This window comes from Chanos chanos, chromosome 5, assembly GCF_902362185.1.
Source record: "Chanos chanos chromosome 5, fChaCha1.1, whole genome shotgun sequence".
In the NCBI taxonomy this organism is placed as follows: Eukaryota; Metazoa; Chordata; class Actinopteri; order Gonorynchiformes; family Chanidae; genus Chanos; species Chanos chanos.
The window spans coordinates 53,264,542-53,277,656 of record NC_044499.1 but is presented as its reverse complement, the minus strand read 5'-3'; the positions used below and the strand labels follow the sequence as shown (position 1 = coordinate 53,277,656).

The following is a 13,115-nucleotide window of genomic DNA, read 5'->3' as shown; positions in this document are numbered from 1 at the left end:
TCTGTAGATCTCTCTGGTATAACTCTGCGTCTGTAGATCTCTATGGTATAAATCTATGTCTGTACGTAATTATGGTTGAACTCTGTGCCTTTGTAACTGTGTGCTTTAACTCTGTGTCTGTTTGTCTCTTTGACAGAGTTAGCTCTGTGTCTGTACAGGTGTCTCGTCCTATGGTCTGACGTGTGATGAATGTTGGACCAGGGCATGCACAGGAACACATGCTGTTCAAATGTAAGGCAGTGAATGAGAATCTCCATGTTGAAATGTAAGTTTTGTACTGTTTTGTTAGGGGGCTTTCACCATGCTTTGTGATATGAAATGTTATTGCAGGATCTATTCTAAATGAATGAACATTAATAACCTTTCCTTCAGTGAGGCCTGTGAGGTGTCCACACCTTTCCCAGTGGACGTGTGGATCACCTGAATGAAAGACTGACGGTGTGTTTGCAGTACGGGGGTGGGGGATTTCCTCTTGGGCATTGTTCAGCTCTTCCTGCTTCTTTAATATACACTGATCTTTGATCAAATCTTAAATGATATTGTATGAAGCATAATCCTGTCGCAGTTTTCACTGATTAGACACGCTGTGGGAATGATAATGGAGAATGGAGAATGATATTGTATAAAGCATACGCCTGTCACAGTTTTCACAGTGCGTCTGATTGGACACCTGGATAAGCTATAACACAAAACCTCCTAGAGGGACTGATATGATCAGCAGATGGAACAAAGCAGTGTTTGTAGGAATGCGGAAAAACTCGAGTAAACACAAGGCGTTTGGCAAGTGTGCATGCTGTTGCCTGTTTGTAGTTCTGTTTCAAAGTCTATTGGCCTTAAATTGGACACATATTTACAGAAATGACAAGGTTATTTTGTCAGAGTGCAAAGCCATTCTACTTAATGGCATCAGAACAGCAAGAACAACACATCACTTTAAATGGAAATTAGATCTAAGTGGATTTCTGCTTGTTGAGGAATATTTTAATACCAGCTGGCATGATTTCATTTTGAGTAACACTATTCCTGTCAGATATGAAATTGCAGCTGGGTCCTGTAAGCGTAATGTTGCCATGGCCCCTCATTTCGTTCCAGAGACAAATCTTGACTCTGTCCATAAGGGAGGTAGTGTCAGTCATGCGGGAGGACTGACAGGGTTGCGGGGAAAGGAATCCTGTTTTTAACTGGGCGGTCACACCCACTGCTCTGACACTTAAAGATACAATCCACAGAAACCCTGTCTGTATCAGACTACAGAGCACACACCCAAAACTACAGCCATCCACCCTCAACACTGAATATTTTTAAGCTCATAATAATGATCCAAGGAGCTTAACGCCACACACTGAGAGCCCTTCACAGACGGCACATCTGAGGGCTACACTCGGACCAAGAGCTTCTCTACGACCAAAGTGTTTGTCAGGGCATCGTCCAATCATGTGGGCTACATTACTAATGATAGAAGCTCAGTAATGCTCAGTAATGGATATTAGTGGAGATTAATTGACACTATCACTTATTACGGCATACAAAACAAACATTTTAAAGGAATGAATTCTGAGCCAACTGTATATTAACCACACATACTGACAGAATGTCTCCTCACCAAACACACCACTAATGGTAATGAAAACAAAAACAGAACTCAAACCATCCATAAGATGGTGTATAAAGGCAGAAAGGAACCTAGAAGAGGTCTTTTTGTGAAAACAGGAATGAAAAGATAATCAGAGCATTTTATTTGAATGTGGGTTGTCTTGCCAGAGCATTAAGTTCTACTGATCAGTATTGCTCTGTTTGGACTCTGAGTACAGTGCAGTGCAGTGCAGTGCAGTACAGTACAGTGCAGTGCAGTACAGTACAGTACAGTGCAGTACAGTGCAGTGCAGTGCAGTGCAGTGCAGTGCAGTGCAGTGCAGTGCAGTACAGTGCAGTACAGTGCAGTACAGTACAGTACAGTGCAGTACAGTGCAGTACAGTGCAGTGCTTCTGCTCTCTGAAGCCTCTCCAGCAGCTCTTTGGGTCTGAAACAGCTGCTGCGGGTAAGTCACCCTACAACGGTTACTACCTCACACACCTTCCATCACATGACTGACTGCCTCACACACCTTCCATCACATGACTGACTGCCTCACACACCTTCCATCACATGACTAACCACCTCACACACCTTCCATCACATGACTACCTCACACACCTTCCATCACATGACTGACTGCCTCACACACCTTCCATCACATGACTAACCACTTCACACACCTTCCATCACATGACTGCCTCACAGACCTTCCATCACATGACTGACTGCCTCACACACCTTCCATCACATGACTGACTGCTTCACACATCTTCCATCACATGACTGACTGCCTCACACACCTTCCATCACATGACTAACCACCTCACACGCCTTCCATCACATGACTGCATCACACACCTTCCATCACACGACTAACCACCTCACACACATTCCATCACATCACTAACCACCTCACACACCTTCCATCACATGACTAACCACCTCACACACCTTCCATCACATGACTAACCACCTCACACACCTTCCATCACATGACTAACCACCTCACATACCCTCCATCACATGACTAACCACCTCACACACCTTCCATCACATGACTGCATCACACACCTTCCATCACATGACTAACCACCTCACACACTTTCCATCACATGACTGACTGCCTCACACACCTTCCATCACATGACTAACCACCTCACACACCTTCCATCACATGACTAACCACCTCACACATCTTCCATCACATGACTAACCACCTCACACACCTTCCATCACATGACTGCCTCACACACCTTCCATCACATGACTAACCACCTCACACACCTTCCATCACATGACTGCCTCACACACCTTCCATCACATGACTAACCACCTCACACATCTTCCATCACATGACTAACCACTTCACACACCTTCCATCACATGACTGACTGCCTCACACACCTTCCATCACATGACTGCCTCACACACCTTCCATCACATGACTAACCGCTTCACACACCTTCCATCACATGACTGCCTCACACACCTTCCATGACATGACTAACTGCCTCACACACCTTCCATCACATGACTAACTACCTCACACACTCTCTGTCACATCACTAACTGCCTCACACCTTCTATCACGACAAAGGCCTCACAAACCCTCTCCACTGTCTCCTTTTGTAAAATCCATAGTCAACAAGGAGGCCCATATAAAACAGCACACAAGCTCTCTCCTCCCCTCTACAGCTTCTCCATCATACTCAGTTTTAGCCTTGGGATATTCTCCATCATATTCAGTTTTAGCCTTGGGATATTCTCCATCATATTCAGTTTTAGCCTTGGGATATTCTCCATCATATTCAGTTTTAGCCTTGGAATATTCTCCATCATATTCAGTTTTAGCCTTGGGATATTCTCCATCATATTCAGTTTTAGCCTTGGGATATTCTCCATCATATTCAGTTTTAGCCTTGGGATATTCTCCATCATATTCAGTTTTAGCCTTGGGATATTCTCCATCATATTCAGTTTTAGCCTTGGGATATTCTCCATCATATTCAGTTTCAGCCTTGGAATATTCTTCATCATATTCAGTTTTAGCCTTGGGATATTCTCCATCATATTCAGTTTTAGCCTTGGGATATTCTCCATCATATTCAGTTTTAGCCTTGGGATATTCTCCATCATATTCAGTTTCAGCCTTGGGAATGTGGTAGAAATCGGTTTCCTGACTGTATTTTAGTTTTTGTCTGACTCACACTCTCAGAGCCATGGAGATGGTGAGTATTTAATTTACAGATGAAAATTATTAGTAATGTTGGTTAAGAAATTATTTCAATCTTAGGCTGGGTTTGGATTTGGATTTGGACTATGTGTTGGTTTAAAAAGGACTATGGAGGTCGTTGCTATGAGTGACTCAAACAAACACAAAAGAGTGTGTCTATGTCCCTGATGCATCTACCATTGCCACCCTCAGGCAGTCTGAACAGCCTTTACAAGTTTGAACAGCATACCAGAACGCTCCAAACCAGTTCAATACGCTGATGAGTGTGATCTCACGCTGCCTGGCCAGGGATTCTATGTGCATTTCATTCCCAGTTGCATTCTGGGCCCTGATTAGCATATGATTCAGCATTAACAGATCACCGGGCCACAGTGCACTGAGGGTCCAAGCCACATTATGCAAGTCATAAAAACTCCTTTAAAACATCAGTTGGGGCACGGCTGGGTGCAGCACTGTCTAACAGTGCCGAAGTCCCACCTACACCTGGAACCCTCTGTGTTGCCTGATTTGGCAGTTGTAGAGGGACATGTTTGGGAACTAGTCAAGTTCCAGCTGAGTGGACCAGTTTCCGTCCCACTCGCTGGTCTGCACTGACTGTCAGGTGTTCAAGTTGCTCTGGGCAAAGTCATGCCAATATGACAGGACACCACCAGTAGTGTAGAAACTAAAGGATTCACTTCACAAGCAACATTAGGGAGCTGAAATTCATTCTCACTACAGCTGAGTGATGACAGAGTGGAGTATAGCTGAGTGATGACAGAGTGGAGTATAGCTGAGTGATGAAGATGCCTGAGATCTCCATCATGGAATCTGAGCTGGGAGGAACAGAGTACAGGCCTGCCATCCTCACCTCCCCCTTGGAGTAGGGGACAGGAGGAGGAGGAGCGAGGAGGAGCCTGAAGGTAAACATGCTTAACTAATGTAATTTGACCGGTGGTGGGAGAGCAGAGGGTCACCTCCCCACTAACTCTCCTGAACTGTCATGACATTCTTCATTCCAATCCCAATAGCACTATTTAAAAGCCACATTCTAGTTTTTGGTAATGTAATTTGTTCATTCGTTGTATTTTTGAAAGAGTGTTTTACGTCAGTAAACTGTAAGCGGTGTGTTCACATGTAACAAATGTGTACCTGGTGTATATTGCAGTGTTACCTGTGTTACTTGGTGTATAGTGCAGCATTACCTGTGTTACTTGGTGTATAGTGCAGTGTTACCTGTGTTATCTCATGTATAGTGCAGCATTACCCGTGTTACCTGGTGTATAGTGCAGCGTTACCTGTGTTACCTGGCAAACAGAGCAGTGTTACCTGGTGTATAGTGCAGTTTTACCTGTGTTACTTGGTGTATAGTGCAGTGTTACCTGTGTTACCTGGTGTATAGTGCAGCGTTATCTGTTACCTCATGTATAGTGCAGTTTTACCTGTGTTACTTGGTGTATAGTGCAGCATTACCTGTGTTACCTGGTGTATAGTGCAGCGTTACCTGTGTTACCTGGCAAACAGAGCAGTGTTACTTGGTGTATAGTGCAGTTTTACCTGTGTTACCTCGTGTATAGTGCAGTGTTACCTGTGTTACTTGGTGAATAGTGCAGTGTTACCTGTGTTACCTCATGTATAGTGCAGCGTTACCTGTGTTACCTCGTGTATAGTGCAGCTTTACCTGTGTTACCTGGTGTATAGTGCAGCATTACCTGTGTTACCTGGTGTATAGTGCAGCATTACCTGTGTTACCTGGCAAACAGAGCAGTGTTACCTGTGTTACCTGGTATTTGCAGTGAACCTGACTGGCCTCTCTGCAGTTATATATGCTGAGGCTAAACAAAGGAGGAACTGCATTCCACTCACACACACACACTTAGAGATGTGGGTCTTTTGTTTTTAATGACAGGTGAGTTATTATGATAATTAAGTTCTAACAGGGCCTGGATCCCTGTTTTACTTGGCTCATAAGAAGGGAATGGATCATCTGTCTGAACTGAACTCATACTGGCCAATCCCCCCACAACCAAGATACTGTAAGTCTGTGATGGATTACACCATGTCAGGTGTTTCATATTAAACAAGGATTTTTTTTTTTGTACCGACTCACCTCTGTGTCACACTAAGCTGTTGCTATGTCTGATTAAAATGCAATGATGATGGGGCTGAGCGCGGGGTTTCAGCCCATGCTATTTAACATGTGTTTCTGTTGGCCACTGGAAAGGTTATAGAAGCGGGCTTGTGACCGAAAGGCTGCCGGTTCGATTCTCAGGACTGGCAGGAAAACATTGCAGGTGCGTGTGCTATCACATAGATTTTTTTTTTTTAAAACAGGAGAAACATCATTTCACTGATCCAAACTGTTTTTTCTGCAGTATGAACTTCATCAGTGGAGAGGGAGAGAGACCCATGTCAGTTTGTTAATGTCAGTGTTTCTTTTTCATGGGTCGAACCAGACTAGTCTGTAGTCTAACCTGACTAGTCGCTGGTCTAACCAGACTAGAATATTCAACAAACGAGATCCTTCAATGTCCCTTTGCTGATCTGTCTGTTAATCACTATCCTCGCGCCATTAACACTCACATAAACCTTAGGGCAGGAGGGTGGATGAGTCAATGCTAACCTGTCAAACCATAAAATCTGAAGAAACATTGTAAATACCTCTTGAAAGTTTAGAAACTATATAACTAATATCATAAAAGACATGGACACGTGTACATTCACACTCTCTCCCACATGCACACACACATGCACACACACATGCACGCACACATGCACGCAGTCATGCACACACATATGCACGCACACATGCACGCACTCATGCACACACTCATGCATGCGCACATGCACACACCCATGCACACACACACATTTCCGTATCACAAATTCTCTGTTACAACTGAATGTATTGCTTTTTCAGTCCAGTGGTAATCAGGTTCATTAAGATGACTAACATCTTGTCTAGCTGAGATTAAGTGAGATGAAGCTGAAATTAAGTGAGATGAAGCTGAGATGATCATAGACCTCAACATTTACATTAGAACGCTAGGTTTACTCATTTCCCTTTCTTAAAAGAGTTGGAAGTTGGTCTGGTTAATTGGTCTTCACCTATGTTTAAAGTAAAAGTACTGCTCTGGTACTGAAGAGGGCCTTCTGATGTTAACACCACACTTACACATAAGGAAGAGGTTGGTAGTTCATTCATCAATTCATTCATTCATTTTCTAAGCTGCTAATCCTCATTAGGGTCGCGGGGGGTGCTGGACCCTATCCCAGAGCTCATGGGGCGAAAGGCGGGGAAACACCCTGGACAGGTTGCCAGTCCATTGCAGGGGGGAGTAGTTCAAATGGCAAAAATGAGACTTGCTGTTTGGCTGTCAGGAGAGGGTTGACATGGACAGATGATAGATAGCTGTCAACTTTAAAATTCTAGATGTGTCAGTGTGGTTTTTTACAGTTGGTTCTGTTTCAGTCTTACTGAGCCTGCCACCCTGACCAGTACAGTTCTGGACTGATAAAACAGAAAGTATTGAGTCTATGCTTTCTAGCTGTCTGTCTCAATCTCTTTCTCTCTCTTCCTGTCTGCAGCCTTTGCTTATCTATAGATTGTCAGCTACCGCTCGTGAACGTGAGCTCTTGGTCTTTCTTCACTGTCTCGTGAACTGAGCTTAATGAGGTTGTTGGATTTTGAGCCCAAAGATAAAAGAAGAGGCTCACAGGTTTGAAAAAGTGCTGACCTCCCTCATTCTCACTGGCTTCTGCATAACTCCCAGCATGCACTCTGCCTCTATTAAGATACAGTGGGTGTCCATGAGTCTCAGTGAAGCTTTCTGAAAGCTGACACAGTTTGGCCAGTGCACAGAGTTCTACAGCCTGGCCAGGAAACACGCTGGTATCAAACAGAACCTCAGGGGTGCGATCTGGTTCCTCAAGCCTCCTTTGAAGAGAGGAGAAGAGAAAGCAGGAAACGGTCAGGATAAGAAAAGAAAAAACACTTTGGGGATGGATCTGGACTGGGGGCCTCTCTAACAAGCTCAATCGTTACTCCTCACAGACACAGTCATGACAGTATGGCCCATATCTAATGTCCGCTGGTTCCACTGCAAGCATTAGTCCTCTGGGCTCCTTAAGTGTTAAGCACAATTTTAGATGGAGTCCAGATGATGCCAGAGAGAGAAGACCAGCTCAGTACCACTTCAGTCCTGGCTAAATGAGGCAGCCTGATATTAGCCATATTTATACATCACATACACATATCAGGCCAAAATGTGAACGTGAAATCAGACTGAGACATCAAAAAAGTATCTGCCTATGAAAAGCCAAGTCCAAGACTCTGAGGTTCTTATACAAGAACCAAAACAAATTCCCTGAGTTATAGTCCCATGGAGTTGTGAAGTCCTAAATTTTATCTAAGCCAACTACTAATGGTGCTGAGTGGTATTAACAACAGTATGCGTGAGATGTTTCTGTGTTCAGACCAATGAAAGTTCATATGGAAAACACACCATTCTCGCGGTATTAACCAACGGAACCTGTACTCTGCCTCAGATGCCCTCCCCCATCCTCACCCCCATCCTCTCCAGCACTCTATCTATCCCTCCTCCCTCGCTCTCCCAGCTTATCTCAGAAAAACAAAATTCACGAGGACTATTTGAGAGACAGGGCACCACAGCCGCCCAACCACAGTGACACTCGTCTAACCCCTGACACATGTCCTAAACAGCCACATGTCAGAAAAGGTCCATATTTACATGGCTTTAAATCACCACCATCGGCCAAGGCATCCGCAAAAACATTTATTCAAAGAAAGACCACTAACACACCACAGTTATGATCCTCATCCACAGTCGCAAATGTGAATTTAATCCGGTCTTTCAAAGGTTGGTCTGATGTTTAATCAGATCTTGTTTAAGCAGAAACATTTTGACTTTAAAGAAATGAAAGTGATGAGTCACGGCTCTGTGGTGGAGTTAGAATAAGGAGGAAACGCTCGTGCCTTCCCATTGACCAACTGCTAATCACTCTACAGGAACAGACAGCGCGGCCTGAGGGGAAGCGGAGGGGACTCAGACTTTCATGTGGTGTCATAAAACAGTTTTAATAGTTAAAAAAAAGCAGGTCAAAAGGCCCATTCATCCTCCTTTGACCTATATGTAGACGCCCAAAGCTGTGAAGAGCCGGAGGCTAAACAGGAGAGGATTTTTCACTGAGGATTTTCTCTTCTCTTAACTTGTAAGTATGACAACAATGCTACTGCTGACTCAACATGACTCTGGGCCCGTGCATTGACTCTGGACCCGCGTATTGACTCTGGACCCGTGTATTGACTCTGGGCCTGTGTATTGACTCTGAGCCCGTGTATTGGCTCTGGGCCTGTGTATTGACTCTGGACCTGTGTATTGGCTCTGGGCCCGTGTATTGACTCTGGACCCGTGTATTGACTCTGGGCCAGTGTATTGACTCTGGGCCCGTGTATTGACTCTGGACCCGTGTATTGACTCTGGGCCCGTGTACTGACTCTGGACCCGTGTACTGACTCTGGGCCTGTGTATTGACTCTGGACCCGTGTACTCACTCTGGGCCTGTGTACTGACTCTGGGCCCGTGTATTGACTCTGGACCCGTGTATTGACTCTGGACCCGTGTATTGACTCTGGGCCTGTGTACTGACTCTGGGCCCGTGTATTGACTCTGGGCCCGTGTATTGACTCTGGACCTGTGTATTGGCTCTGGGCCCGTGTATTGACTCTGGACCCGTGCATTGACTCTGGGCCCGTGTATTGGCTCTGGGCCCGTGTATTGGCTCTGGGCCCGTGCATTGACTCTGGACCTGTGCATTGACTCTGGGCCCGTGTATTGGCTCTGGGCCCGTGTATTGGCTCTGGGCCCGTGTATTGTTTCTGGGCCCGTGTATTGACTCTGGACCCGTGTATTGACTCTGGGCCTGTGTACTGACTCTGGGCCCGTGTATTGGCTCTGGGCCCGTGTATTGACTCTGGACCTGTGTATTGACTCTGGGCCTGTGCATTGACTCTGGGCCCGTGCATTGACTCTGGGCCTGTGTACTGACTCTGGACCCGTGTATTGACTCTGGGCCTGTGTACTGACTCTGGGCCCGTGTATTGACTCTGGGCCTGTGTATTGACTCTGGGCCCGTGTATTGACTCTGGGCCTGTGTATTGACTCTGGACCCGTGTACTGACTCTGGGCCTGTGTATTGGCAGAGAGCTATTTTAGGGGGGAGCACAGGGATAACACGCTGGAACAGGTGACTGGCACTCAGTAAATCTGTCTGAATGAATGTCTTAGACAATAGACAAACAACATCACTGACTTAGAGCGATGGCTTTTGGAGTTGCCAGGAACCATGATTTACTGGGCAAAGCTGTGACTGTTTTTCCTGTGGGAGACATGGAGATTAATTCTGAGTAGCAGTTCCAGTGAGTGTGTAGGATTAAGCCAGAGTTCTGTATGTGTGGAAACAGCCTTCCTGATCACCCTCACGACACAGGAAAACAACTAACCACTGTTCTTATAAGGAAGAAGAATAAAGAACTGAAAGATTTCAGTCTAGAGGTCTTCATTGTTCAATTGTTCAACCTTTTTTTTTCTTTCTAAATCTCCTCAACTTCCTGATGAAACTTATCTTCTGTTTGCTACATACTTGAACAATTTCAAAATCTACACTTCTTATCAAATTAATTATCAAATGACTTCGGGTGGGAGAGCAAATAGGCAGTTTCTGATCGTGCACAAACAGATGGTCCAATCACACAGACTGTCAGTTTGTAATGAGGTACTAGCGGCCTACATTCCTGCTTATAAGAAACCAAACCACAGGAATCCACGGAATCTAGAGAAAACAATTGTTGCTGGACTTCATCTGCACTGAGCGTGTCAAATCTCCTGTATTTATTTACGACCTCAGAGTACACAGGTTTTGGGACGAAGGGTCGGCTACACATAGTCCATCACTGCAGAAGCAGGTGTGCACAAAGGACCGTAGACAATTATAAATGTTTACATTTCAGCTCTCAGAATCTCATTTAGTTTAATGTGTTTCTTAGCAGCTTTGTCTCTCCAGACCAAGGAATTCATCTGAACTCTTAAACAGAGCGTTTCATTATTCCCAACGCACATTTAAACAAACACTAACACCAATTTTGTGCAGACGTGCAGAACAGTTGATGCGACAGATCCCTTCGCACCGTTACTTAAAGGCAGTAAAGAGCACCGGAATGTGGCCATTTCCTGCGCCCTACTCTGGCACATTATTATCTTACAGATATTGAAGGACCGATAGCACCAATAGCACTCACCTGTCATCGCACGAGCACTAATAACTTAATACCCACGCATCACTGTCACTGTCCAGTGAGTTAAAAAAGAAACTTATTCTCAGTGAGCAAGAAACAAAGGGACCAAGATCACCCGAAATGTAATTATTAGGACAAAAGCAACTTAGTCTCTCACTGAGAGGTTCTGTGTGCACTTCTCAGAGAACACCCCCATCGAAAAGACTTTTCGACAGGAATCCCTATTCCCTGTAAAACATATCTGTTACAAGACTTTGAAAAAAACGTATCGCGTATTCATGCGCTAATTCCGAGATTATTTGAAATTTGCACGGCAATGTATATTTATAATAAATCGGTATAATTGGGTCGGCGAACAATAAAAATAGACGTACATCAGTTCGACGGTTGAATTAAAAACAAAACAAACAAAGAAACAAAATAAAAACAATCGCTTCCGAAACCAAAACCATTTCAAAATTAAACGAGAATAAAATGTCGGTGAATAAAATATCCAGTCAGCCAATTATTGCCATACCTTTGTGCTTTTCCATTCTCAAAGCCCGCTCAGGACGCTTCTAGATGCTTCCAGTGTTTCCAAATGTTAGTTTTAAAGTTTTCCCAAGTCCCTGTCTGTCAGTCTGTGGAGCTTTGATGCGGGACTTTGACAGCCCTACTCCCTTTGCCTGGACCAGTTGTTCAACCCCAGCTCTCCTCTCCAAACATCCTAAGGCGCGTTCTCACCACTGCCGAAACGCCGCGCCTCCCCCGCCACACGTCACTATCCCGCACTTACTGAACGACTGGAAATTCACACCAGTGATTTAATTAAACACAGTAACTCTGACGAAGAATCAACTACAAGCAAATACATGTGTGTAGATTCTGCGATTTTAGACATTCCCATATTTTTCCAAAACGAAAACAAAAAATGTCAATACCCAATACTGTGGTCGTACTCAAGTCATAAAAACTGTCAACTCACAGTCATAGAAACTGTGATAAAGAGACAGACAACTCAATGTTGCATTGCTCTTTGTCCGGTACAAATCTAACCTACCCGAGAAAGGAAGTGGAAATCGCTGCGGTATTATTAGCTATTTGAACAACAAAAACAATCCACTTTGTTTTTTTTGCACAGATAATTGTTTTGATAATGAAGGAAAGGCGCATGTTCCCAGAAAACAGCCCCCGCTTTCTGCCAGGGGGAGGCCGATTTCTCAACTTCAAATGAGCGAGCGACCCCTGGGAGCGCCGTGACCTGGAGGAAACACGGCAGGAATGCGCCTCGCAAACACTAAGCAATGAAATACTACGGACAAAAAGTAGCTTAGAAGAGACTGATCTAGGAAAATGCACTTTTGCTGTATATTAAAATATTAGAACGCAAATGCAAAAACACGTGCTCGTAAGCAGAAGGGGGGAGAGAGAGAGAGAGAGAGAGAGAGAGAGAGAGAGAGAGAGACAGAGAGGGAGAGAGAGACAGAGAGAGAGAGAGAGAGAGAGAGGGAGGGAGAGAGACAGAGAGGGAGAGAGAGACAGAGAGGGAGAGAGAGACAGAGAGAGAGAGAGAGGGAGGGAGAGAGAGAGAGGGAGAGAGAGAGAGAGAGAGAGAGTTGTGAATGAGGTGAATGTGGCCCTTTTTGTGTTTGAAGCTGTCAGTATGTCAGTGAGGTCAGGTTTGTTTTGTCCTGTGTTTATCTGTGTTTGTGTTTGTCGGTGTTTGTACTGTGTTTGAATTTGTCCTGTTTATCTGTGTTTGTCTGTATTTATCCTGTGTTTATCTGTGTTTGTATTTGTCCTGTGTTTATCTGTGTTTGTGTTTGTCTGTGTTTGTACTGTGTTTGTATTTATCCTGTGTTTATCTGTGTTTGACTGTATTTATCCTGTGTTTATCTGTGTTTGTATTTGTCCTGTGTTTGTGTTTATTCGGTGTTTGTGTGTTGTTTGTCCCATGTTTGTCTGGTGTTTACCCTTTGCCTGTGTTTGTATGGGGGCAAAAGACACAGGGACAGATAAATAAAAGTAATGGA

General features: G+C 44.5%; 1 protein-coding gene across 1 annotated transcript in view; it reads right to left on the bottom strand.

The window, feature by feature from the left end:
• The window catches only part of afap1l2 (actin filament associated protein 1-like 2), a 51,496-nt gene extending 39,824 nt beyond the window's left edge, over window positions 1-11,672 (bottom strand). The window contains exon 1 of the mRNA XM_030775175.1: window positions 11,621-11,672. Coding sequence (XP_030631035.1) covers window positions 11,621-11,636 — 16 coding nt within the window. The 5' untranslated portion in view covers window positions 11,637-11,672. The remainder of the gene's footprint in view (window positions 1-11,620) is intronic.
• Between the last annotated feature and the right edge of the window lie 1,443 nt (window positions 11,673-13,115).